Consider the following 22,661-nt stretch of genomic DNA (forward strand, 5'->3'; position numbering starts at 1 on the left):
TCTGGAATATAGGTAGGGCTAATTAGAAATTAATCAAAATGATTAACCTCTAAAGTCCTTCAGCCTATGGAATGCTTTAAAAAAAATGGTAATGGAAAGCCCCAGGAGACCATTTTAGGTAAGATTTTTGTTTGAATTTTAAAATGCATAGAACATTAAAAACCAGCAATTTATTTTCTAAAATATTGCTCTACTTTTGGGAATAATAGCATTGGTAATACGCACAGGTTTACCTCATTCTATGCAAGAGGGGTTAATAACATAAGGTTTTGTAGTTGCTACTGGAAGTAAAATTTGTTACTTTATAGTGTAAGAATGTATGGAATCGCATGTCAACATTTCTTAATACTGACTCTTTAGGGGCATAAATGCAGATCATATCAACGCCAAGTTGATTCTCATGTGTCAAATATATGTGAATTCAGCTGTTAAATTACTGGATATTTATCTTAAACAACCTTACTGAGAGGGACCTACTGTAAATGTGACATCCTCACACTTCCCAAATCTTTAACTTTTAAGAATCTTCCCATAAACGTAAAGCCTAGAAGAAGACTTCCACAGCAGGGCTTAACCATGGTCTTCATTCTCAGGCTCTGGTTCCGTGACAGGAGCTGCAGGGCGTGCCTGGCCATACCTGGGGCTTAGGGGCCCTGTGGGGAACTGGGGAAAATCAGGAGGGATTTGATTTGGAGCCTGGTAATTAGTTCTGTGCGCAATGCTCATTTGTTAGCCAGGTCTTAGAAGCTTCCAGTCATACAGCAAAACCAGGCTCTGAGTGTCTTTGAATGTCCCACCTGTTCGTGAAATGTTTCTTGTCTTGATCCCATGATCAACAGTTAAAGGTTGGCAAGGACTTCCTGTGGTCTCAACACAGTCTGAAGCCCTCCTCGTTGTTCAGGCTCTAACTCCTGCTGCTGATAAACAGAAAACAAGTTAGTGCAGAGGAGAGTCATGTCTTAGCCATAACTCCAGTCGTATGACCCAATAGCCCCATTCTCTTTTACGGTTCAAAATGTACTGCTGACCTTGGGTTTGTTTTCATTTTTCTCCTCTTAGAATTATTTGGGGATTTTTGGTAGTTTAAACTCTTTAACCTTTTCCTTGCTGTGTATGAGGAAAGCTACAGCTGTTATCAACTTCTTATTCTACGGATACTAACACGGGTTTTCAGTGTTTGTTTGTTTTTATTATATTAATTTTGCGTGATGTGAATACCCTCTCCCATCAATACTTGTATTATGGTGCTATATATTTGGTAATGATCCTTTACTATTGGGAAGGGATTTTAAAAATACTGTGATGAAACTGGGTTGCTTCCTTTGATTTTCATATTTTAAATAAAGCCACAGTCATTTATACAAAAGAAAAGCATCTGTCCCTGGGCAAATCTTTTGAGGACAGAGGTCAAAGTAAACTGCATAAGGTTTTTACATCATTTCTGTATGTATTTGATATATAGATCAATATCTGTACAAATTTAATCTTTTATTTTCTTGGTAACTTGTGATCACTGAGGAAGTATTTGAGACTTTCTCATGAAGTGTATATAATGGCGTGAAAAATTCCTTCGGAGAAACTTATGTTCCTTTCATTTTTACCAAACTGCAAATTTTCAGCATGGATGTGAAAAGCATTAAAATTATAACTTTGTGTACAAGATGAAAATAATTCACTAAATTGCCCTTTTTTACACAAAATAAAACGTTAAAGTTAAGTTGTATTGGAGCAATTCTTTAATACACTTTGGTCTTTGAGGGGTTTCCTTTTTTCTTCAAGATACTGAGTGGCCTTCTACAGGCGAGCCAGGTGCCTTCCTTCCTCACAGAACCTGTGACCTGATGAGGGGAAAGCAGGCACATTTACTCCCGGCTGGCAGGGGAGGAACAGTATGCGGGGAGCTGTGTGGACATGGCTGCGTTTGAGCCAGGATTGCACAAAGGTACATGGCCAAGCCATGACACGGCAGAGAGGGTGTGGACTGCTCTTGGGGGGAGTCCATCACTGTAGCTAGAACATGGGGGCAGAGGATTGGTGTGCTTGCTGGGGAACTTTTTTTTTTTAAACTCTATTAACCTCAACAGCAGACAAAATTCATAGGATGTAAATAAGTGACCCCAGCTGGCTCTGGCTGTTTCCATGAGGAAGAAATGCAAGCCACCCTCCTTTACCAACAACTAAGTCATTAGTAAATTATCCAACTTTACTAAAAAATAAAGCAGTTTGTAGATAATTTTACGGATGTTAAGATAACAGATGGGGGCGCCTGGGTGGCTCAGTGGGTTAAGCCGCTGCCTTCGGCTCATGGGGCTCTCTCCTCAGCGGGGAGCCTGCTTCCCTCTCTCTCTCTGCCTGCCTCTCTGTCTACTTGTGATCTCTCTGTCAAATAAATAAATAAAATTTAAAAAAAAAAAAGAGATAACAGATGGATTGGGACTTCTGGGGTTAATTCCATCATCACACTTCAGAAAAATTTAACACACTGCAAGAAAAAAGTAGATCCTAATTTCTGCCCTGCTTTCTCCCTTAAATGGCTTCCATGGTTGCCTAGTATGTTGGAATTCCCAGCTTGGCTCTCATTTACAGTTCCATGAGCTTTGAGATACACATACTATTCTTGAAACCATTACATGCCCATTGGGAAAACTAGGTTCCTGGTATGCTTTATGCCGAACATAAGCTCTGAGAGAACCAAGTGTTTCCCCGAAACTAACTTTACCCTTGTGGTGTTATCCAGCCTTGTGAGATCCAGGGACAACAGTAAAGGATTTCTTCTTGCAGACTGTTACTGAGGCCAGTGCGTTTAATATGCGTTCCTAAAAAAAAGTCTGGAACGCATAAAAGGTTCTGAAGGAGGTGTCTGCTCTCACACACTTAGCTGGGTGATAGCATGAGGTCCAAAATCCAAACTTACTCCAGAGGCAGTAACTTTAATCTCACCACAGTCCACCCTTTCTCGTTCAGTAATTGTTCCAAAGTTCACACCATTCCTCTCAACTTGCCCACGCCAAGTTAGATTTCAGTTACCCTCCAAACTCAAAATTTTCACTAAAGGTAAAGGTAGTGAGGGACAGTGACCAAGAGCGTAGGGTCCGAAGCCAGCCGCTTTCACTGAAACCATCCTTGTTGATTCTGTAACTTGACTCCCATTTCCTCAGCTGTAAAATGGGGCTACTAGGCCCAATCTCCTAGGAGTTGTGAGGATTATAAATCATATGTGTAGCCTTAGACTAGCCTTGACACAGAGTAAGCCCATAACTGCTGTCCATCCAAGTATCTCAGCCCGTGAGTCACTGCAAGACTTCCAGACACATTAAAATACAGATCTGGGGATGTCTGAGTGGCTCAGGTGGTTAAGCATCTGCTTTCAGCTCAGGTCATGATCCCAGGGTGCTGGGATCGAATCCCACATCAGGCTCCTTGCTCAGCAGGGAGTCTTGCTGCTTCCTCTGCCTGCTGCTCTGCCTGCTTGTGTGCTCTCTCTCACAAATAGGTGAAATATTAAATAATTAATTTAATACAGATCCAGGGACACCTGGATGGCACAGTCAGTTAAGTGTCTGCCTTCAGCTCAGGTCCCGCGATGGGAACTTGCATATGCTTAGCGGGGAATCTGCTTCTCTCTTTCCCTCTGCTCCTCCTCCCTGCTCCTTCTCCCCCCCCCCCCCTCTCTCTCAGAGAGTCTGTTTCTCTCTTTCCCTCTGCCCCTCCTCCCTGCTCCTCCCTCCCTCCCTCTCCCTCTCTCTCTCTCTCTCTTTCTCTCAAAGTCTTTTTTTAAAAAATGCAGAGGTACCTGGGTGGTTCAGTCAGTTAAGCGTTTGCCTTGGGCTCACAGGTCATGATCCCAGGGTCCTGGGATTGAGTCTCACGTCTGGCTCCCTGCTCTGCAGGAAGCCTTCTTCTCCCTCGGCCTCTGTCTGTTGCTCCCTCTACTTGTGCTGTGTGTCAAGTAAATAAATAAAATCTTTAAAAAGAAAAAAAAAAATGCAGATCCGATGGGGCACCTGGGTGGCTCAGTCAGTTGAGTGTCCAACTCTTGGTTGTGGCTCGGGTCGTGATCTTGGGGGTCCTGGGATCAAGCCCCAAGACCAGCTTAGCAGGAAGTCAGCTTGAGAGTCTGAAGTCAGACTCTCAAGCTGAAGAGAGTCAGCTTCTCTCTGAAGCCCCTCCTCCCCCACTCATTCTCTCTTTCTCTAAAATAATTTTTAAAATGCAGATCCGGGGATGCCTGGGTGGCTCAGTTGGTTAAGCGTCTACCTTCGGCTCAGGTCATGATCCCAGCGTCCTGGGATCGAGTCCCACATCGGGCTCCTTGCTCTGCAGGGAGCCTGCTTCTCCCTCTGCCTCTGCCTGCCTCTCTACCTGTCTGAACTCTATCTGACAAAGTCTTAAATAAAAATAAAAATAAAAAATAAAATAAAATGCAGATCCGTGAGCCTGCTCCATCCATAACTTTAATAATCAAACTACTTAATATGGTAAGAGCATGTAGCATGTACAAATATATTAAATGTGAAGTTGAAAAATGTTAAAACTTGTGAACTGTTGACTTAAAGCTATAATCCTGACAGTTTTTGCACCAAACTGTCAATGTATTTTTGTCATTGTCTTGTCGTCTAACCCATATGCATAAAAAAAAGTAATATTGTGTCTTTTGAGTCTTTTATGTGCCACTAGCATATGAAGCTTTCTCCAGATGCCTAGCAGAAAACAGCTATTCATAAACCCACATATTTCTATCATCTCCATTTTTTTTTAAAAGGGCAGAGGCAGGGGCGCCTGGGTGGCTCAGTGGGTTAAGCCGCTGCCTTCGGCTCAGGTCATGATCTCAGGGTCCTGGGATCGAGTCCCGCATCAGGCTCTCTGCTCAGCAGGGAGCCTGCTTCCCTCTCTCTCTCTCTGCCTGCCTCTCCATCTACTTGTGATTTCTCTCTGTCAAATAAATAAACAAAATCTTTAAAAAAAAATAAAAATAAATAAAAAAGGGCAGAGGCAGGGCGCCTGGATGGGTTAAGCTGCTGCCTTCGGCTCAGGTCATGATCTCAGGGTCCTGGGATAGAGTCCTGAATCAGGCTCTCTGCTCAGTGGGGAGCCTGCTTCCCTCTCTCTGCCTGCCTCTCTGCCTACTTGTGATCTCTGTCAAATAAATAAATAAAATCTTAAAAAATAAATAAATAAAAGGGCAGAGGCAGAGGGAGAGAGAATCTCAAGCAGGCTCCATGCCCAGTCCAGAGTCCAACCCGGGGCTCGATCTCACAACCCTGAGACCATGCCCTAAGCTGAAATCAAGAGTCAGACACTTAAAACCAATTGAGCCAGGTAGCCTATAAAACTCAAATTTTTAAACCAGACTCCAGTCTAATAAACCTGATAGTAATCATTTATCGTAAGGGGTACTATTTGGTGTTACCATACAACTGTGCCATCCAGGGAAACTAACCTTAAAAGCAGGCAGTAAGAATCTTGTAGCCACTCACTGCATGTAGCCCAGAAAACAGGTGTAAGTATCTCACCCCAGGGAAGAGTAAGAAGTAGGGCAGGATTGCAAGGCACACCTTACCTGGGGCCAGGCACTACATACGTTCTTTCTCTTAAACCTGCAGTGCAGCAGTGATTCTCATGTTACAGATGTCATTAGCCTTCAACTTCCTCGTAACTTGCCCAATGATCAGTCAACAAAGATGTAAATCTGGACAACTTGACTACTCTGTGTTTCACCCGGGCTTCAACAAATTCACTGTACAAAAATATGCATTTCTACATCCTCTAAGGTGGCCGGGATATTTTCATTATTTCCTTTTTAGTTTGGACACACGGTCAGTGCCACGCCTGTCCTCTTCAGCCTCTCTACTCTACCTCCCAGAGTCTAGCACTTTGCTGAGAAGGGTCAGATCATTCTTCCACAGCAAGCAGCAAGCATTATTGTTCTGGATAATGCTATGAAAGCCAAGGAACCAAGTCATCTCGTCTAGGGTAATATCAAGTAAGCAGAGGAAGTTGCACCCGTTTCCAAAGGCTTTATTGGTAAGTAGGTTTTAGAAAAGAAAGATTGATTCTATTATTTCCAAGTCACTGGAATGAAGAGCTGTGTCCAGGGACACATCAAGTGGGGCCAAAGGGGACTGAGGCTTTGTCCGCCTTTTATTCATAGATCCAGTCAAAAGCACAAGACTTGTAATCCACCAGCTCTTCAGGCTTGAACCAGAGGCTGATTTCTTTCTCCGCACTTTTCACTGAATCACTGCCATGAATGATGTTCCTAAGAAAAACAATTACTAGTTACCACATTTTTATTTTTTTTTAAAGTAGGCTCCACAACCAGCATGGAGCCCAACATGGACTTGAAATCACAACCCTGGGATCAAGACCTGAGCTAAGGTCAAGAGTCAAGACGTTTCGGGGCCCCTGGCTGGCTCAGTGGGTTAAAGCCTCTGCCTTCAGCTCAGGTCATGATCCCAGGGTCCTGGGATCAAGCCCCGCATCCGGCTCTCTTTTCAGCAAGGAGCCTGCTTCCCTTCCTCTTTCTCTGCCTGTCTCTCTGCCTACTTGTGATCTCTGTCTGTCAAATAAAAAAAAAAAAAAAAGAGTCAAGACGTTTCATTGACTGAGCCACCCAGGCACCCCAGGTTACCACATTTTATTTATTTATTTTTTTAAGATTTTATTTATTTATTTGACAGAGATCACAAGCAGGCAGAGAAGCAGGCAGAGAGAGAGAGAGAGAGAGAGGAGGAAGCAGGCTTCCTGCTGAGCAGAGAGCCCGATGCGGGACTTGATCCCAGGCTCCTGGGATCATGACCCGAGCCGAAGACAGAGGCTTTAACCCACTGAGCCACCCAGGCGCCCCGAGGTTACCACATTTTCAAGTGCCAAAATCTGTTTATGGCTAAGGCAAAGGATGGTCACTACAGACCTTTTTGGCCAAATTGCCACTTGAATTATCCCCAAAGTATTTCCTCTTAAAAGCAATATTAAGTTGGGGAGGGTTGGGTGGCTCAGTCAGTTGAGCATCTGACTTGATTTCGGCTTGGGTCATGATCTCAGGGTCGTTGAGATCGAGCCCAGTGACGGGAGTTGGGCAGTCAGCAGAGTCAGCTTGGGATTCTCTCTCTCCCTCTGCCCCTCCCCCACCCACTCCCCAAACCCCTGTACACATGCTATCTCTTAAAATAAGTAAATAGATAAAATTATATATGTATTCGATCAAAAGTATGCCCTGGCTCAACTTTATTATACTCCCAAATTTCCAAAACAGGGCTTGTACCCCAAGACTGCTCTGCCACAAAAAATTCCTTCTTGAATTTTGAAACACAGGGATAACCAGACCAATAACCAAACTAGACAGAATCAAGGGCCATTTTTGCTGCGTTTTCTTGCAACACTCATTTGCAAAGCCCAGCCCAAATATTCACGCTCCCTGAAATCCCTTTATTCCATTTGGATCTTAAAATTCTGTACCAAGTGTTTGTACAAATTTTTTTAAAAGATTTTATTTATTTATTTGACAGAGATCACAAGTAGGCAGACCAGCAGGCAGAGAAAGAGGGAAGAAGGCTCCCCACTGAGCAGAGAGCCCAATGCAGGGCTCAATCCCAAGACCCTAAGATCATAACCTGAGCCGAAGGCAAAGGCTTAACCCACTGAGCCACCCAGGTGCCACAAATTTTATACAGTGAGGAAACCAAAAAGTTAAGTGGCCCACCCACGGCCACTGCACCACTAGGAGCAGGGCCGAGGCCCTCCCCACACTCCTCGCCTTCTGATGTGTCCCACGGGACCTACCGCACGCAGATCCCTTGTGCAAGGCCTTAGGTAAAATTTTAGGTAGCCTAGGGAAGTAACTATGGAAGAAACTTCCACCAGTGATCGCCACCACCTAATTTTAGAAGTCCCAATGTTCCTAAATCTGGGATACACCAATCAAGCTTCATACCCCCACTGAAGTGTCTTTGAGAAAAAGTCATCCACGTCCTTAGGGTTTACCTCCCAACTTGAATGCAGAAGTCCCCACGAATGGTGCCTGGCTTAGAATCCGCTGGGTTGGTCTCCCCAAGCATCATCCGCCCCGTCTTCACCACATTCAGTCCCTCCCAGACCTGGGAACAGTTGGAAAGAGGAACGGCATCAGATCTGTCACTTGGGACCCCTCGGTACAAACCTTCACCTGGCCCCCCCCCCCCGCCTCAGGGCTCGCTTCCGGCAGACCCATCCATGACCCATTAAGCAGCTCGCCCCAGCACTAGACAGCAGAGGCCTGTAGTGATGCTCCAGGCTCCATGCCCAGTATACTACTCCCATACAGAGAACCCCGCTACCCAACTTGGGGACTTCCCACCCGAGAGGAAGATGAACAGGACGGAAGAACCTCAGGCAGCCACCAGCAGGAGAACAAACAGTGATGAAGGGGTAGAGGCCAGTGATCGGGCTGTAAGAGTCGGGGGACATTAGTACAGGACATGGTGAGGATTCCCACGGAAGCCTAGGTGCAGTCCTGGGAGAACAGGAAGAACCAAGAGCCGTCCTCTGAGAATCGGGGCCCGACTTCAGTGCCTCCCTCCTGAACTTTCTACTCCTCTTCATTCCCAGCTGGACATGAATGCCAGAGGAGGAAAGAGACTGCTCCATTTCTACCACGGGGCCCCTAGAGAACTTTTTCTCCCATCCAAGTACTAACCAGGCCCGACCCTGCTTAGCTTCCGAGATCAGACGAGATCGGGCGCGTTCAGGGTGGTATGGCCGTAGACTAGAGAACTTTTTCTAAGGTCTGATTCTGCTTCTCCTAGTTGTTCTGTTCACTGAGTAACTCCAGCAGGCTCCATTTGTAAAACAAGGAATTTGGAGTGGCTGGGGAAGATGACCGGCTCTGTACCAGCCCTTGTTCCCAGCCCCCCAGTCCAGGCCCCCACAAGCACTTGCCATGGCCACAACCGGCCCGGAGTTCATGTACTTCACCAGCCCTGGGAAGAAGGGACGGTCCTTCAGGTCAATGTAGTGCTGCTTCAGGAGCTCCTGAGAGGCCTGGCATGCAACAGGAGGTCGCCGTTAGGAAGTACGCTGGAAAGGCTTAAGTACAACTGTCCCATCCAAAGAAGCCCCCATCGCCAAGACAGGTTCGCCAAGTCCTGTACCATATGTTAGCTCACATTCATAAGGTGTATATCGAAATCCCACCCAAACCCCGACGCTGATACTTCTGTAGCCGAAACACTGGTCTGATCATGAAGACAGCCTCAAAATGTCCATGCTGTTAGAGGGGATATTATCATCCTAAGAAGCACGTGGTTTGGGGCGCCTGGGTGGCTCAGTGGGTTAAAGCCGCTGCCTTCAACTCGGGTCATGATCCTGTGGTCCTGGGATCGAGCCCTGCATCGTGCTCTCTGCTCAGCAGGGAGCCTGCTTCCTCCTCTCTCTCTCTGCCTGACTCTCTGCCTACTTGTGATCTCTGTCAAATAAATAAAATCTTTAAAAAAAAAAAAAAAGAAGCAGCACGTGGTTTGAGAATCTGGATGTGGAGTGTTAAGCTTTGGCTGCCTTTGAGGAAGATGCGTCTGAGAGAGATCATGTCAACTCTTCTGGCCCATTTCTAGCTCCCTTTGCAACATTTCACACGCTAACTGAGAATGTTCTCCTCATCCCAGATGGGCTTGGTTAAGATTTCAGTACCTCTCCCAAAAGTCCAGATTTGTGGCCCACATGTAAAGTGTGGAAATAGCGGGCTCTGCCCTAAACCGGAGGGAGCTCCGTCTGCCCGCACCGTGGGCACGTGTGGCCCGTGTAGCCCGCGTGGCCGGGCCGGGAGACAGTTTCCTCTGCTCCCCGCGGGCCCTGCTCCCCGGGCGTCATGTCACCTCCGCTTAACCTTGCGAGGGCGCCTGTGCCCGCTGGCCCCAGGGCCGCGATCGCCGCAGGGGCCGCGAGGGGGAGAAGGGGAGGTCCTCGGGGCGCGGGAGGCGGCGGTGGGAAGCCGGCGGAGGAGCGGGGTATGGAAGGGGGGGGCGCGTTACCTGCAGGAACTTCATGGCCACGAGGCGGAACCCCTTCTGCTCGAAGCGCTTGATGATCTCGCCCACCAGGCCGCGCTGCACGCCGTCCGGCTTGATGGCGATGAACGTGCGCTCCTGGTGGGCCATGGCCTGCGGGCGACAGGTCGGCTCAGGGCCCGCGGCCTCGGGGACACAGGACCCCGGCCGCCCTCCCCCGGCCCGCGCCTTCCCCCCGCCCCCAACCCCGCGGGCGCTCCGACCCCTCCGTCCGCTCCTCGGGAACACGAGCTCGCCGGCCGCCGCCCCGCGGAAGGGGACCCGGCGCAGGGCCCGCGGGAGGGCGAGGGGGTAGAGGCGAGCGCGTCCGCTGGGGGCGGGGGAGGGGTCCCCGGGGGGCGGCGAGGAAAAGCGCCCCCAGCGCCTTACCGGGAAGCAGGCTGCGCGGCGGGGCAGGAGACAAGACGTGGAGCAAGACGTGGAGCGAGCGGCGGGGCCGGGAGCCGATCGGGAGGAGGGACGCGCGACGGCCACACCCCGGACGCCCCGCCGCCCAACCCGCGAGGCCGACGCGGCCCGAGACCGCTGTCCACGCCCCGGGCAGGCGAGGAGGAGAGGGGGCTCGGGAGCAGGAAGTGGCTTCCTCTCCCGGTTGGGGGTGGGGTGTCCTGCAGGGGTAAGTGTCGGGAGGGGGCGCTGCCCGGCGGCGGGAACTCAGCCGGTCCGGGCCGCAGCCCTCCCCGCAGTCCCTCCCGCCACACGCGCGCAGGCCCGCGCGCACACACTTATACTCCCTGTGCGGTGAGCTGCCCCAGCCCGAGACACATCCTGACACGGTTCTAGATGGTCTCCCAGCAATCAGACCTGGCGCGTCCGCACAGCTCCCCAGCCCCGGGCCGTGCTCGGCTTCCGTGCGGAGGCAGCGAGTCCCTCCTTACCGCCGGCGCAGACAGCAGTCCAGCAATGTTTGTCCCTGAGATGGTCCCAGGCCTCGTGTCTGTCCCTGCTCGGGACCGTGAGCTGACGGTGGGCCCCGCGGGCCTCTCCCGACTGCTGGCAGTGACCGCCCTGATAACCAGTACCCGCCAGGTAGAGAGACTTCAGCTACCTCCATTTTGACCTCAAACCCTCCAGGTGACTAAATTCTTCCTAGTTTATCACTTAACTCTGGGAGAAGCCCCTGCAGGCAAAGGATTCCCTGATGGGAACCGATACTACCCCCGCAAGCAGCAGGGAGAACTCTGCAGGACCAACCCCAAGACACTGATGGACTTGACCTTCAGTGCCCACCTGCAGGTACACACTGACCTTTGTCCGTTTCCATATGGAAACGTGGAATTATTTTCAGCACTTTGGAGACAGTCTTTGAGAGAGATGTTGGTCTAGTCTTTCCAGTGTCAGCCTCCCAGAAATAAATTCTCTTCTTGTTCTGCCTCAACTGGTCTACCTTTGGGTTTTGTTAGTGCCAAGTGTGGAACCTGGTCTGTTTGCCCCACCACCCCCATCCCCAGCCAACTTGCAAACCTGGCCTCGGCTGCAAGGGACCAATCCAGCCCTCTGTGACACCTTCTTGCCTTCCCACACTGCTAGGTGCAAAGCATTAAAACGCAATTCTCCTTCTGGAGAAGAGACAGCCAATGTTCCCTTTGGCTTCAAGGTAGAACCCTAATTTGGGCTTCCTTTTCAGAGTTATCCAATGTCAACTGTGGGACAGGGTCTGGGAATTTCACTGGAGATTCCTCTGGAGAGCTGTTTGCCCCGTTGGTCCAGTCACTCTAGCTCCCGTGGAATAGTCCATAGCAGCCTTCTGCCTTTCACATTCCCTGCCCTTCCTGAAAAGACAGCCCTTAAATGGGCAAGGTGTGACCCCGCCGCCTCACTGCACACACAATCATTTCCCAAAGGTGTGAGTACTTTCCCCCAACAGGGAAACAGAAATGCATCTAGTTCTCAGCTGCCTGAAAGGAAAGTAGCCCCCCACACCACCCACACCACTGTCCTCCCCGCCACCCCATGGAGGAAATCCTTTCACAACGTAACTGTCCCTTAGAACCTCAGAATAATATACTGCTTAAAATACAACTAATGAGGAATTGTACTGGTCACGCAAGCATGCTTAAAGATGACCTTGAGAAAAATATGTACTAGCAGCGGGCCTCTGGTGGAGAGGATGATACACGTCCCTGAAGCCGTCCCTGAAGCCGAGCAGCCAGGGATGCCCCTCTCTCTCAGGGCAGACCACCACCTGCTTCCCTGCCTGCGTCCCTTTACTGTAGCCTCCCCTGCCTCAGAGAAAGCCTCTGCGCTTGCTCAATAAATTCCATGCTGCTGGACCAGACACACCTCTCCTCTTCTCGTTGACCTGTAAGACTTGTGATCAACATATGACTCACATTCCTTCTTGTTTACCTACAAGACCTATGGCTAATTATAACCACCATCTTCTTTGTTGGTCATCTTGTATCTGATAAACGGGGGACTGAGTTGTTCCGGGTGACAGTCCTTCCCGCTGTCGTCCCGGCTCCCCCTCTCTTACAGCTGCCTTGTTTGTGCCTCATTCTTCTCCCACGCACCGTCAGGAAGCGTGTACATCTGTCAACTCTCACTGCACCCTTCAAGTAATCTTACGATTTGGTCAGATGCACCCCAGTGAAGGTGGAGAAACACAGCAGCCCCCAACCCAGTTCCCCTCAGCTCCCCTGCCTCTACCAAAGCCAGGGTAACAGGGAAAATAGCAGGAAAGAAACCTTGAAGTTTGTAGCAAAAGGAATTGTCCCCAAGATGTATTCTTAGCTTCCCCCTTCTCATAGGCGAGCTCTGAAGTATTCTCTAGCCACCAGGTGCCCAGATAAAAACATTTTCCACATTCTCTTGCAGCAGGAGACTCGCACGTGAAGTTCTGGCCAATGAGATGGGAGGGGGAGTGAAGGTGGTAGATTCACGGTGACGCCCTTCAAAGAAAGGAACAATCCACTTTCCTTACCAACCTGCCATTAGGCACGCATAGGGGACAAGGCGTGGTTAGAATCAGCCTCTGGGGGCGCCTGGGTGGCTCAGTGGGTTGAGCCGCTGCCTTCGGCTCAGGTCATGATCTCAGGGTCCTGGGATCGAGTCCCGCATGGGGCTCGCTGCTCAGCAGGGAGCCTGCTTCCTCCTCTCTCTCTGCCTGCCTCTCTGCCTACTTGTGATGTCTCTCTGTCAAATAAATAAATAAATAATCTTTAAAAAAAAAAAAAAAACAGAATCAGCCTCGGGACAACCTCAAGGATCAGAACCTCACTGCCATCCCCACCCCTACTTAGTCACTTGGACTTCTTGCAGTTTTACTGAGGTATAACTGACAAAACGTGTTCTGTATTTAAGGTAACCTGTTTTAATTTACATATACTGTGCAATGATCACAATTAAGCTATGGAACGTTAACAATTCACATCGTTACCATGTTCATTTGTGTGTGTGTGTGTGAGCACATTTAAGATCTATCCTCTTTGCAAATTTCAAGTACACGACACAGCATTGTGAGCAACAGACCCAGGGCTGTACGTTAGATTTCTAGTTTAGATTTTTTTTTTTTAAGATTTTATTTATTTGACAGAGAGAAATTACAAGTACACTGAGAGGCAGGCAGAGAGAGAGAGAGAGAAGGAAGCAGGCTCCCTGCTGAGCAGAGAGCCCGATGCAGGACTCGATCCCAGGACCCTGAGATCATGACCTGAGCTGAAGGCAGCAGCTTAACCCACTGAGCCATCCAGGCGCCCCTCTAGTTTAGATTTTTAAATAAAGAGAAGGAAATTTCCATCTTGCCTCTACTAAAGCAACCAAATCAGCGCCCTAACAAATCAAAGCTACTCACAAGATTTCACCTGCTTTTTCTGACATTTTTCCAGGGCCAGGCCCACTACCTAGCTTTTCTGCTTTGGGAGTAGTTACAACTTCTCACACTCCCCCATCCGCTGAGGCCGAGAGCTTCTCAAGAGCAGGAAGGATATCTCTTATTTCCAGGGAATCCTCTGCCCCCAGTACAATCTTGGCACCTAGCAGATCTTCCTAGATGACTACGGACTGGCTCGGTGCCAAGAGCGGATGGGATACAGGAGTAAAAGGAAGGATGGGCAAAGATAAAAAGAGAGAGAGAAAGAGATCTCAGGACAACAAAAATAATTTACATAGTATTTACACTCTGTCCTGTCAGGTTACCCAGCATAAATGGGAAAGAAAAAAGAATACAAAGCAATAGGGCATTACAAAGTAACCAACTCGATGAATCCTATGTTGGGATGAAATATTTTAATTAGACAGCAGCACATAATACTGTACAGTGAGCACACCCAGCTCCAGGAGATGCCCTCCAGGTTAGAAGGAAGGTCTCCAAATTAAGTGGATTTGTGAGAGCCTGGCCCCCTGCTCAGGGGAGGGAGAGGGAACGGAATGAACAAAGCATGGAGGTCTGCTCTCCGGTCACTCGTAGATCCAGCTCTGAGCACAGCTCTTGTAATCCACCAGCTCTTCAGGCTGGAACCACAAGCCAATCTCCTTCTCCGCACTCTCCACAGAGTCGCTGCCGTGGATAATGTTCCTGGATGGGGGAGAGAGAAGGCCCCGTTACCGAGACCCAAAGGATTCAACAGCGCGGAAGGCCCCCGGCTCCCAGTGCCAGAAAGCTGACAGCCCCCGGCAGCAGAAAAAGCCAGAGCCCCCTGCACCTGAGTCCACAGTAAAAGAAAAAGCCCACAGCCGTGGTTCAGGTGGGGGTGAAGAATGCCCTCCTGTGCTCCAGTCCTCAGAGCAACACGAAGCATGAGCAGAGAGGGGACTCCGGCCAGCATTCGGTGCTGTAACCGGTTCTACCCTCCGAAGCCAGGCACAACCACATGGAGGCTGACGGTCGAGGGCAGAGAACTCACCAAACCAAACACCAAATTCAGAGAGAAAGAAACAAAAGAACTGATTTTAAATTGATCTGCTTATGGTATCATGTCCATCCCAGCCTCAGGAACCCAATTTTTTTTTTAAAGATCTTTTTTTCTTTTCTTTTTTTTTTTAAATTTGACAGACAGAGATCACAAGGAGGCAGAGAGGCAGGCAGAAGAGAGAGGGAAGCAGGCTCCCCGCTGAGCAGAGAGCCCGATTCGGGGCTTGATCCCAGGACCCTGGGATCATGACCCAAGCTGAAGGCAGAGGCTTTAACCCACTGAGCCACCCAGGTTCCCCTCTTTTCTTTCTCTTTTTTTTTTTTTTTTTTTTTTTTTAAGTAATCTCTATACCCAAAGTAGGGCTGGGCTCGAACTTACAACCCCAAGATCTACAGTCACATGCTCTACCTCTAACAACTGAGCCAGCCAAGAGCCTGAGGAACCCAAATGCTTGTCATCTAATTCAGATTTTGGAAAAAGGCAAAAGCACCCACTCCCACCTGCCAACTTGGATGCAGAAATCCCCACGGATGGTCCCAGGCTTGGAGTCTGCAGGGTTGGTCTCCCCGAGCATCACTCGGCCCGTCTTCACCACATTCAGGCCCTCCCAGACCTGCAAGGATAAAAGAATATATGGTCAAGGAAGAAAACCCACCTCAGCAGAAAATCTGGAATCTATCAATTCAAAAAAAGCCCCTTTAACACTGAAGGAATAATTATGGAGCAGCTACTTGTTCCAGCACTGGGATACTAGTCTCCCTGCTCCCACTCCTGCTTTTCTACAATCCATTCCCAACAGAGCAGCCAGAGCAGCCTTTTAGAGATGCCTCGTTAGACATCCCCTAGCATCCGTCCGGGAGCTCAGGAAGTGCATGGCCAGCACAGCCCTGCCTGATCTGGCCCAGGCCCAGGCCTCTGAACTCTTGTCATCTGACCCTCTCTTTCACCTACCAGGCTCCAACTGCTCCAGCCTTCTTTCTGTACTTCAGAAAGTTCAGGCCTTTTGCACATGCTGTTTTCTTGCTGAGACTGTTCTTCAGCGTGATTTTGTGTAAGTCTGGCTCTTTCTTCTCACTCCGATTTCAGCTCAAAAAGCATGCTCCTTAGCCACCCAATCTAAAGTGGCTACTGCTGTCCCATCACCCTGTTTCATTTCTGTGCATATCACTAATCATTAGCATGTATTTTTTTTTCTTCATTATGTGCCTTCAAGATGTGTAAGTGAGCAAAGCTATGAAAATAAGTACTTATTTGCCTCATTCATGACTGTATTCCTGGTGTCTGGAAGAGAGCCTGGCACAATGATAACCAATACATACTTGGAGGGAAATTACTGCAGGAAGCAAGAGACAATCTCGTTGCCCTCCTGAAGAAGTGTAGAATCAGGCCGACCTCTCCTGATTGCTCCCCGCTCTGAGTCGCTGTGGGTCCTCAGTTTAGCAAACAAATGCATCGTGCCTTTGGTGGGTCAGAGACCTAACTCACATCCTAACTGCCCAATCCTCCCAGCCCCCATCTCCTCTGTATCAGTGAGGACCTGACGTCAGAGGCAGGAATCACACGCCTCACACTCGGCTCCCAGTGGAGTCGTTCACATCGATATCTCACCCATGCACACTCACCATGGCAACCACGGGCCCTGACTGCATGTACTTGACCAAGCCGGCAAAGAAGGGACGGTCCTTCAGGTCGATGTAGTGCTCCTTGAGAAGATCTTCAGAAGCCTATTGTGCAGACAAAGAATGAGAAATGGCCCCCCAAGCCTTCTAAGAACTAACAATCTAGTTATTTCTCACTCACTGCTGTGAGCACTTGGGGTACCTGGGTAGCTCAGTCATTAAGCATCTGCCTTGAGCTCAGGTCATGATCCCAGGGTCCTGGGATCAAGCCCTGCATCAGGGCTCAGCGGGGAGCCTGTTTTTCCAGGCTTTGCTCAGCGGGGCACCTGCTTTTCCCTCTCCCACTTCCCCTGTTAGTGTTCCCTCTCGCTGTGTCTCTCTCTGTCAAATAAATAAAAATCTTAAAAATAAATCAGTAAAATAAAATGTGACCTCTTTGCTAATTCTGTTGTAATGCAATCCACTCCCACCAGTACCAGAGGCAAGTGATGCCAGAGAGACTCAAAGCGCTTCAGCTTTGTGCCAATTCCCCCCTATTGGCCTTGATTGATGGGAATAAAACCACAGAACTTTAGAATCAGATCCGGCCATGCCACTGTAGACAGTAAAACTAACAATACGATGAATTTCCATTCATTGAGAACAAGCCTCAACTCAAATGTCAGAGGGAAGTCGGGAGTGGTGGGGTCTTGGCATTCGACAGGAAGCAAACTGAACCCAGCCATGTCCCAGGGAGATGGCACGTTTACTCAGGAGAGGAAAGCCAGGGGCCAGGTGGGACAATTATGTGATCCCCACAAGTATTTCACAAACCACTCAAAAGTACATGAAATCCAGCAATAAAGAAGTTTGCTGAAGAAGGACTAAGAAACTCTCCCTCTGCAAGGCTGGTGTGTGGGGACAAAACAAGTCAGCCAGTAGCAAACCACCTGCTTGGCGATTCCGACTCCCTCAGCCAGGCTCTCTCAAGGCACACAGGCTTGTTTAGGGTCTGACAAGGACCCTTCCTTCTCCCAGTTCTGTACCCTGCGCACTGCACTCATACCCACAACTGCGGACAGCCACTGCCAGAAAGCACAGCCAGAGCGACCCCTCACTCTGCCTCCGGTTGGCCGTTCCTTGCCAGAGTAAAAGGACACAGCCAAGTGACCATGCCCCCTCAGCAATTCACTCTTGGCCACGCCCCAGTCCCAACGGAAGACTGGTAGTGGTGGTCTCCCGACACACGCTCACTGGACCTGTCCTTCCCTCAACACTTTCAATTCTACTAATTGGTTCAAATTGTTTTGGGGGGGAAGAGGGGGTTCTGGTTACCTTTACTGTTTTTTTAAGATTTTTTAACTTATATATATATAGAGAGAGAGAGAATAAGCAGGGGGGAGGGATAGAGGGAAAAGCAGACTCCCTGCTGAGCAGGGAGCCCAATGCGGGGCAGGACCCTGGGATCATGACCTGAGCTAAAAGGCAGATGCTTAACCAACTGAGCCACCCAGGGGCCCCGGGGCTGGTTATCTTTAGTCTGCGGAATAGATTACAGGGTTTTTTTGGAGCGGGGACATCAAGTTTTCCCTCGCCTCCCTCCCCCATGTCAGATATAAACAACCTGGCAAACTCCTGGCACTGTCCCTCCTCCCATTCTTCCTCAAGCCCACAAACTTTTTATTTTTTTAAATTTTTTTTTAAGATTTTATTTATTTATTTGACAGACAGAGATCACAAGTAGGCAGAGAGGCAGGCAGAGAGAGAAGAAGAAGCAGGATCCCTGCTGAGCAGAGAGCCCAATTTGGGGCTCAATTCCAGGACCCTGGGATCATGCCCTGAGCCAGAGGCAGAGGCTTTAACCCACTGAGCCACCCAGACACCCCTATTTTTTTAATTTTTAAAAAATATTTTAGGGTCACCCCTAAATAGTACAGATAGTACAGGGTCTATCACGGGGCTCCATCCCATGACCCTGAGATCACCACCTGAGCTGAAACCAAGAGTCTGACGCTTAACCAACTGTGTCACCCAGGTGTCCCCTCCTTTTCACTTTTTGAACTACTGCCTTGCAGGTAGGTGTCTTGCAAGAGTTTCTGCTCTCTGCTGCTTTCAGGCAGGCCTCCCAAGGGCAAAACCACAGCTTTCCCCCCAACATGCCCTGATGGTGCCTACTAGACATTAGACACTAAGTGGACAGTAAATAAGGATGGAAAGATCTCCTTGCTGAGGATCACCTGGCTCAGCAAGGAAGGTGCAGGAGCAGGGGAGAAGCTCTCTGAAATTTGCTCAGGAAGCTCAAGACCAGGAGCTCAAACACACCCACCAGGACTCTGAGTCAGAAAGCACAGTGCTCTCCTGAAAACAGTATCGCAACTGTATGTGAACTAACTAGAATTTAAATAAAAATTTGAAGGGGGGGGCGCCTGGGTGGCTCAGTGGGTTAAAGCCTCTGCCTTCGGCTCAGGTCATGATCCCAGGGTCCTGGGATCAGGCCCCACATCAGGCTCTCTGCTAGGCAGGGAGCCTGTTTCCCCCTCTCTCTCTGCCTGCCTCTCTGCCTACTTGTGATCTGTCTGTCAAATAAATAAATAAAATCTTTAAAAAAAAAAAAAAATTGAAGGGAAAAAAAAAAAAAGAAAAAAGAGGCATGTGGCTGGCTCAGTCAGTGGAGCATGTGACTCCCGATCTCCTGGCTGAGTTTGAGCCCCACACTGGGTGTAGCGATTACTTAAAAATAAAAATCTTAAGGGCACCTGGGTGGCTCAGTGGGTTAAGCCTCTGCCTTCAGCTCAGGTCATGATCCCAGAGTCCTGGGATTGAGCCCCACATCAGGTTCCCTGATCCACAGGAAGCTTGCTTCCCCCTCTCCCTCTGCTGCTCCTCAGTGCTTGTGCTCTCTCTCTGTCTCTGTCAAATAAATAAATTCTTTAAAAAAAAAAATTAAATAGAAAAATAAAAATCTTTAAAAAAGAAAAAGAAAAAAGAAAGAAATCACAGTGCTGCAATAATATGCAGAACTCTGCATTGCTAAGGGAAAAGGGAGGCTATTTCCCAAAGTCCCAGTAGCTTGGTTTGTTGTAGGGTTCCTACTGGGCACCAAGGAGTTTCCAGGTTTCTGGACTCATGTGTTGCGGAGAAAGCTTAAAAAAAAAAAAATAGGGAAGGGGAAAAACAGGGAGGCTAACGTACAATCATCCTCTGACCTCCAAGAGAACAGAAATATGAAGAATGAAGCCCACTTACCTGAATTAATTTCATAGCAACGAGGCGGAATCCCTTTTGCTCAAAACGCTTGATGATTTCTCCCACGAGGCTGCGCTGGACCCCATCAGGCTTGATGGCAATGAAGGTGCGTTCACAGTTGGCCATGGTCCTGAGGGTAGACAGCTGGGAGGATGAAACAGCACTGACTATCCTGCCTACACCATCATCCTTCTCAAGCGGATTACCCCATAAAGCTGGTTTAAATCTGTCGTGCCGACTGCAAGTCTCCCTGGTAAGAACCCAGTTCCTAGTGTGTCCACCATACTGTGCTACTCTGAAGGCACATTTTAAAGAAATAGGTATAAACAACGTTCCTACGATGGTAGTTGTGTTTGCCAATAAGAATAGTGTGCTATAGGGGCGACTGGGGGGGTGGCTCATCGGTCCAGTGTCTAACTCTTGATTTCAGCTCAGGTTATGTCTCAGGGTCAGGGATCAAGCCCTGCAATGGGTTCCGCGCTCAGGACAGATTTGCTTCAGATTCTTTATCCCTCCTCCTCTGCCCCTCCCTGCACAGGCGTGCCAGCTCTGTCTCCCTAAAATACATAAATAAAACCTGAAAAAAAAGAAAGAATAAAAAAGGAATAGTATGCTATTGCACAGTATGAATGTGTTCGCCACAAGGAGCAGCACTGAAAAAACTCTGGACTAGCACATGTGTAAAAAATGTTCCTAAGGAGAAAAAAAATTTTCCCTAAGCGAAAAACAAACAAACAAACAAAAAACAAAGCAAAAACAAAAAACCAGGGACTATTAATTCTATCCCATTTGACTTAAAAGCTACTATTAAACATCTATTTTGTACTCAATACTGTGGCAGAACTAAGGGAGGAGACATAAAAAAAAAAAAAAAAACCAAAAAAGACACTTTCTGAATTATCCAGAGAATGGAAACTACAGCGATAAAGCGGTAGTCGGGTGCCAGGCAGAATGAAACAGTTTAACCCACTGCCACAGTCATGGTATTAGAAATGGAAGAGGTTTGAGAGATGATATCAATATAATCCCCTTAATTTTACAACCAAACAAATCTAGAGCACCAGAATGAGGTCCAAAATCCCAATTTCCCAAACCGATACAGTTTATGCTACATCATAAGACATAATGAATATTCAGGCTGATAAAAGGGGAATGATGGGAGAACCAGAGACGTTGGTAATATCTGAGATGGGACATCAGGCAGGAAAGAGGCCCAGACCCTGCCTTTTTTTTTTCTAAGATTTTATTTTTTATGTATTTGACAGAGATCACAAGTAGGCAGAGAGGCAGGCAGAGGGGGGTGGGGGGAAAAACAGTCTCCCTGCTGAGCAGAGAGCCCGATGAGGGGCTCGATCCCTGGACCCTGGGATCATGACCTGAGCGGAAAGCAGAGGCTTTAACCCACTGAGCCACCCAGGTGCCCCCAGACCCTACCTTTTACAGAGAAGATTGGACTCATGACCTGCTGTGATTCCACAAGATGGGAAAGGAGGAGGCCCCTGACCTTGAAAGACAATCCCTAATGAGGATAGCTACACCACCTCCCGGCTCTATCTTCCTCTACTTCAGTTAATCTCTTCTTATAGCACCTTAATATATTTTAATTTGTTCGTGTTGCTGTCTCCCCACTGGCCTGCGGCCTGTATACGGGGCTGGTTTGTGCCTGTGTCTCTCTCCCTGGTACCCAGCCACATGGCCTGGCCGTCGACACGAGCAAGGAAAATGTCTTACTTAAGTCGTCATCGCCCTGCCCCTCCAAGAAAAAGGGACAAAACCCAAGGACTGGCAGGAACTGCCAATGCAAGCTCGAGGCCAGCATGGGTTCGGGCTACCGAGCCACAGATCGGCTCTATACCCGTGCCTTGGACACCTATAAATGTCCTCCACACCCACTGAGACACACGCACACACACTCACTCATTCATTCATTCATTCATTCAGGAAGAACTCGCTGAGCCCCAACTCCGAGCCCAGCGCTGCACGCGACACAGACAAATAAGGCACAACCCGGGTGGTCGCGGCCCGACGGGAAAGTCAGCCACGGACAAAGGCAAGTCCACGTGGCGTGGGACGTGCGCTGACAGGTCTGCCCCTGCCCACCCGCGCTGCCCTGCCTTAACCTCCCATCCGATCCCTCTGGCCACGTCTCAGGGCCGAATTCATGCGATCCCATCGCCTTCCTCCCTCCCCCGATCCCAGGATCCCTCCTCCTTCTCAAGACCCCATACCCCTCTCACCCCTCCAGCGGCTCGGGCGGCAACTCCTTCTGGGGACGCCGGCACCGGAAACACGCCCCAGCCCCACGTGGTTCCTGGCACCCACAGGCGCGGAACGCTTCTTTCCGGATCGGCTGCCGGAGAGCTCGTTTTTGCAGAACACCACTCGACCACGCTTCCTCTCGGGCGTCGGATGTCATTCTAGAGAGCAACATTCCGACGTTTAACTTCCGGCACTGCTTTTTCTTGCTCTTCCGGCACGCCGCCCTTCCTCGCCTCCCCACCCCCCAGGATTCTCTGACTCACTTCCTTCGCTCTCGAGTCAGTCGGCTTCCCGGGAGGTGGCGCTCCCACTTTGCGCCAAGTCCGAACGGGCACGTGACCTAGAAGTGGGTCTTTTTCACTTTTCCGTGTGCTGCTTCTCCCCAGCCCATCAGGCACTGCATTATTGAGTACCTACTGTGTGCGGGACACTGTTCCAGGGCCCGAGGTGATGGCAGGAAACTAGGAGGCTTTGGTGGGGTTGGGAATGGGGACAAAGAATAAACAAGCAAACTGATACGTAATACACTGCATTATTTTAGTGCCCTTAAGAAAAAGCAAGGTAGGGGCGCTGGGGTGGCTCAGGGGGTGAAACCTCTGCCTTCGGCTCAGGTCATGATCCCAGGGTCCTGGGATCGAGCCCCGCATCGGGCTCTCTGCTCAGCG

At 49.2% G+C, this 22,661-nt stretch overlaps 2 protein-coding genes across 3 annotated transcripts; both read right to left on the reverse strand.

Annotated features, from left to right (window-relative positions):
• Nucleotides 1-6,001: 6,001 nt before the first annotated feature.
• LOC116578509 (nucleoside diphosphate kinase B) lies at nt 6,002-10,552 on the reverse strand. Its single transcript, XM_032322949.1, has 5 exons — nt 10,410-10,552; nt 10,005-10,133; nt 8,917-9,018; nt 7,984-8,096; nt 6,002-6,259 (listed from the first exon to the last, which is right to left on the reverse strand). The coding sequence occupies exons 2-5, from the start codon at nt 10,128-10,130 to the stop codon at nt 6,142-6,144; spliced, it is 459 nt and encodes a 152-aa protein (XP_032178840.1). The 5' UTR covers nt 10,131-10,133; nt 10,410-10,552; the 3' UTR covers nt 6,002-6,141.
• Nucleotides 10,553-14,245: 3,693 nt separating this feature from the next.
• LOC116578508 (nucleoside diphosphate kinase A) lies at nt 14,246-22,089 on the reverse strand. 2 transcript variants are annotated; one of them, XM_032322947.1, is made up of 5 exons: nt 21,975-22,089; nt 19,738-19,867; nt 16,516-16,617; nt 15,394-15,506; nt 14,246-14,556 (listed from the first exon to the last, which is right to left on the reverse strand). In XM_032322947.1, the coding sequence occupies exons 2-5, from the start codon at nt 19,861-19,863 to the stop codon at nt 14,439-14,441; spliced, it is 459 nt and encodes a 152-aa protein (XP_032178838.1). In that variant the 5' UTR covers nt 19,864-19,867; nt 21,975-22,089; the 3' UTR covers nt 14,246-14,438. The 2 variants fall into 2 exon arrangements, with proteins under 2 accessions (XP_032178838.1, XP_032178839.1); XM_032322948.1 differs by having other exon boundaries at nt 19,738-19,881; nt 21,975-22,054.
• Between the last annotated feature and the right edge of the window lie 572 nt (nt 22,090-22,661).

This window comes from Mustela erminea, chromosome 18 (genome assembly GCF_009829155.1).
Source record: "Mustela erminea isolate mMusErm1 chromosome 18, mMusErm1.Pri, whole genome shotgun sequence".
In the NCBI taxonomy this organism is placed as follows: domain Eukaryota; kingdom Metazoa; phylum Chordata; class Mammalia; order Carnivora; family Mustelidae; genus Mustela; species Mustela erminea.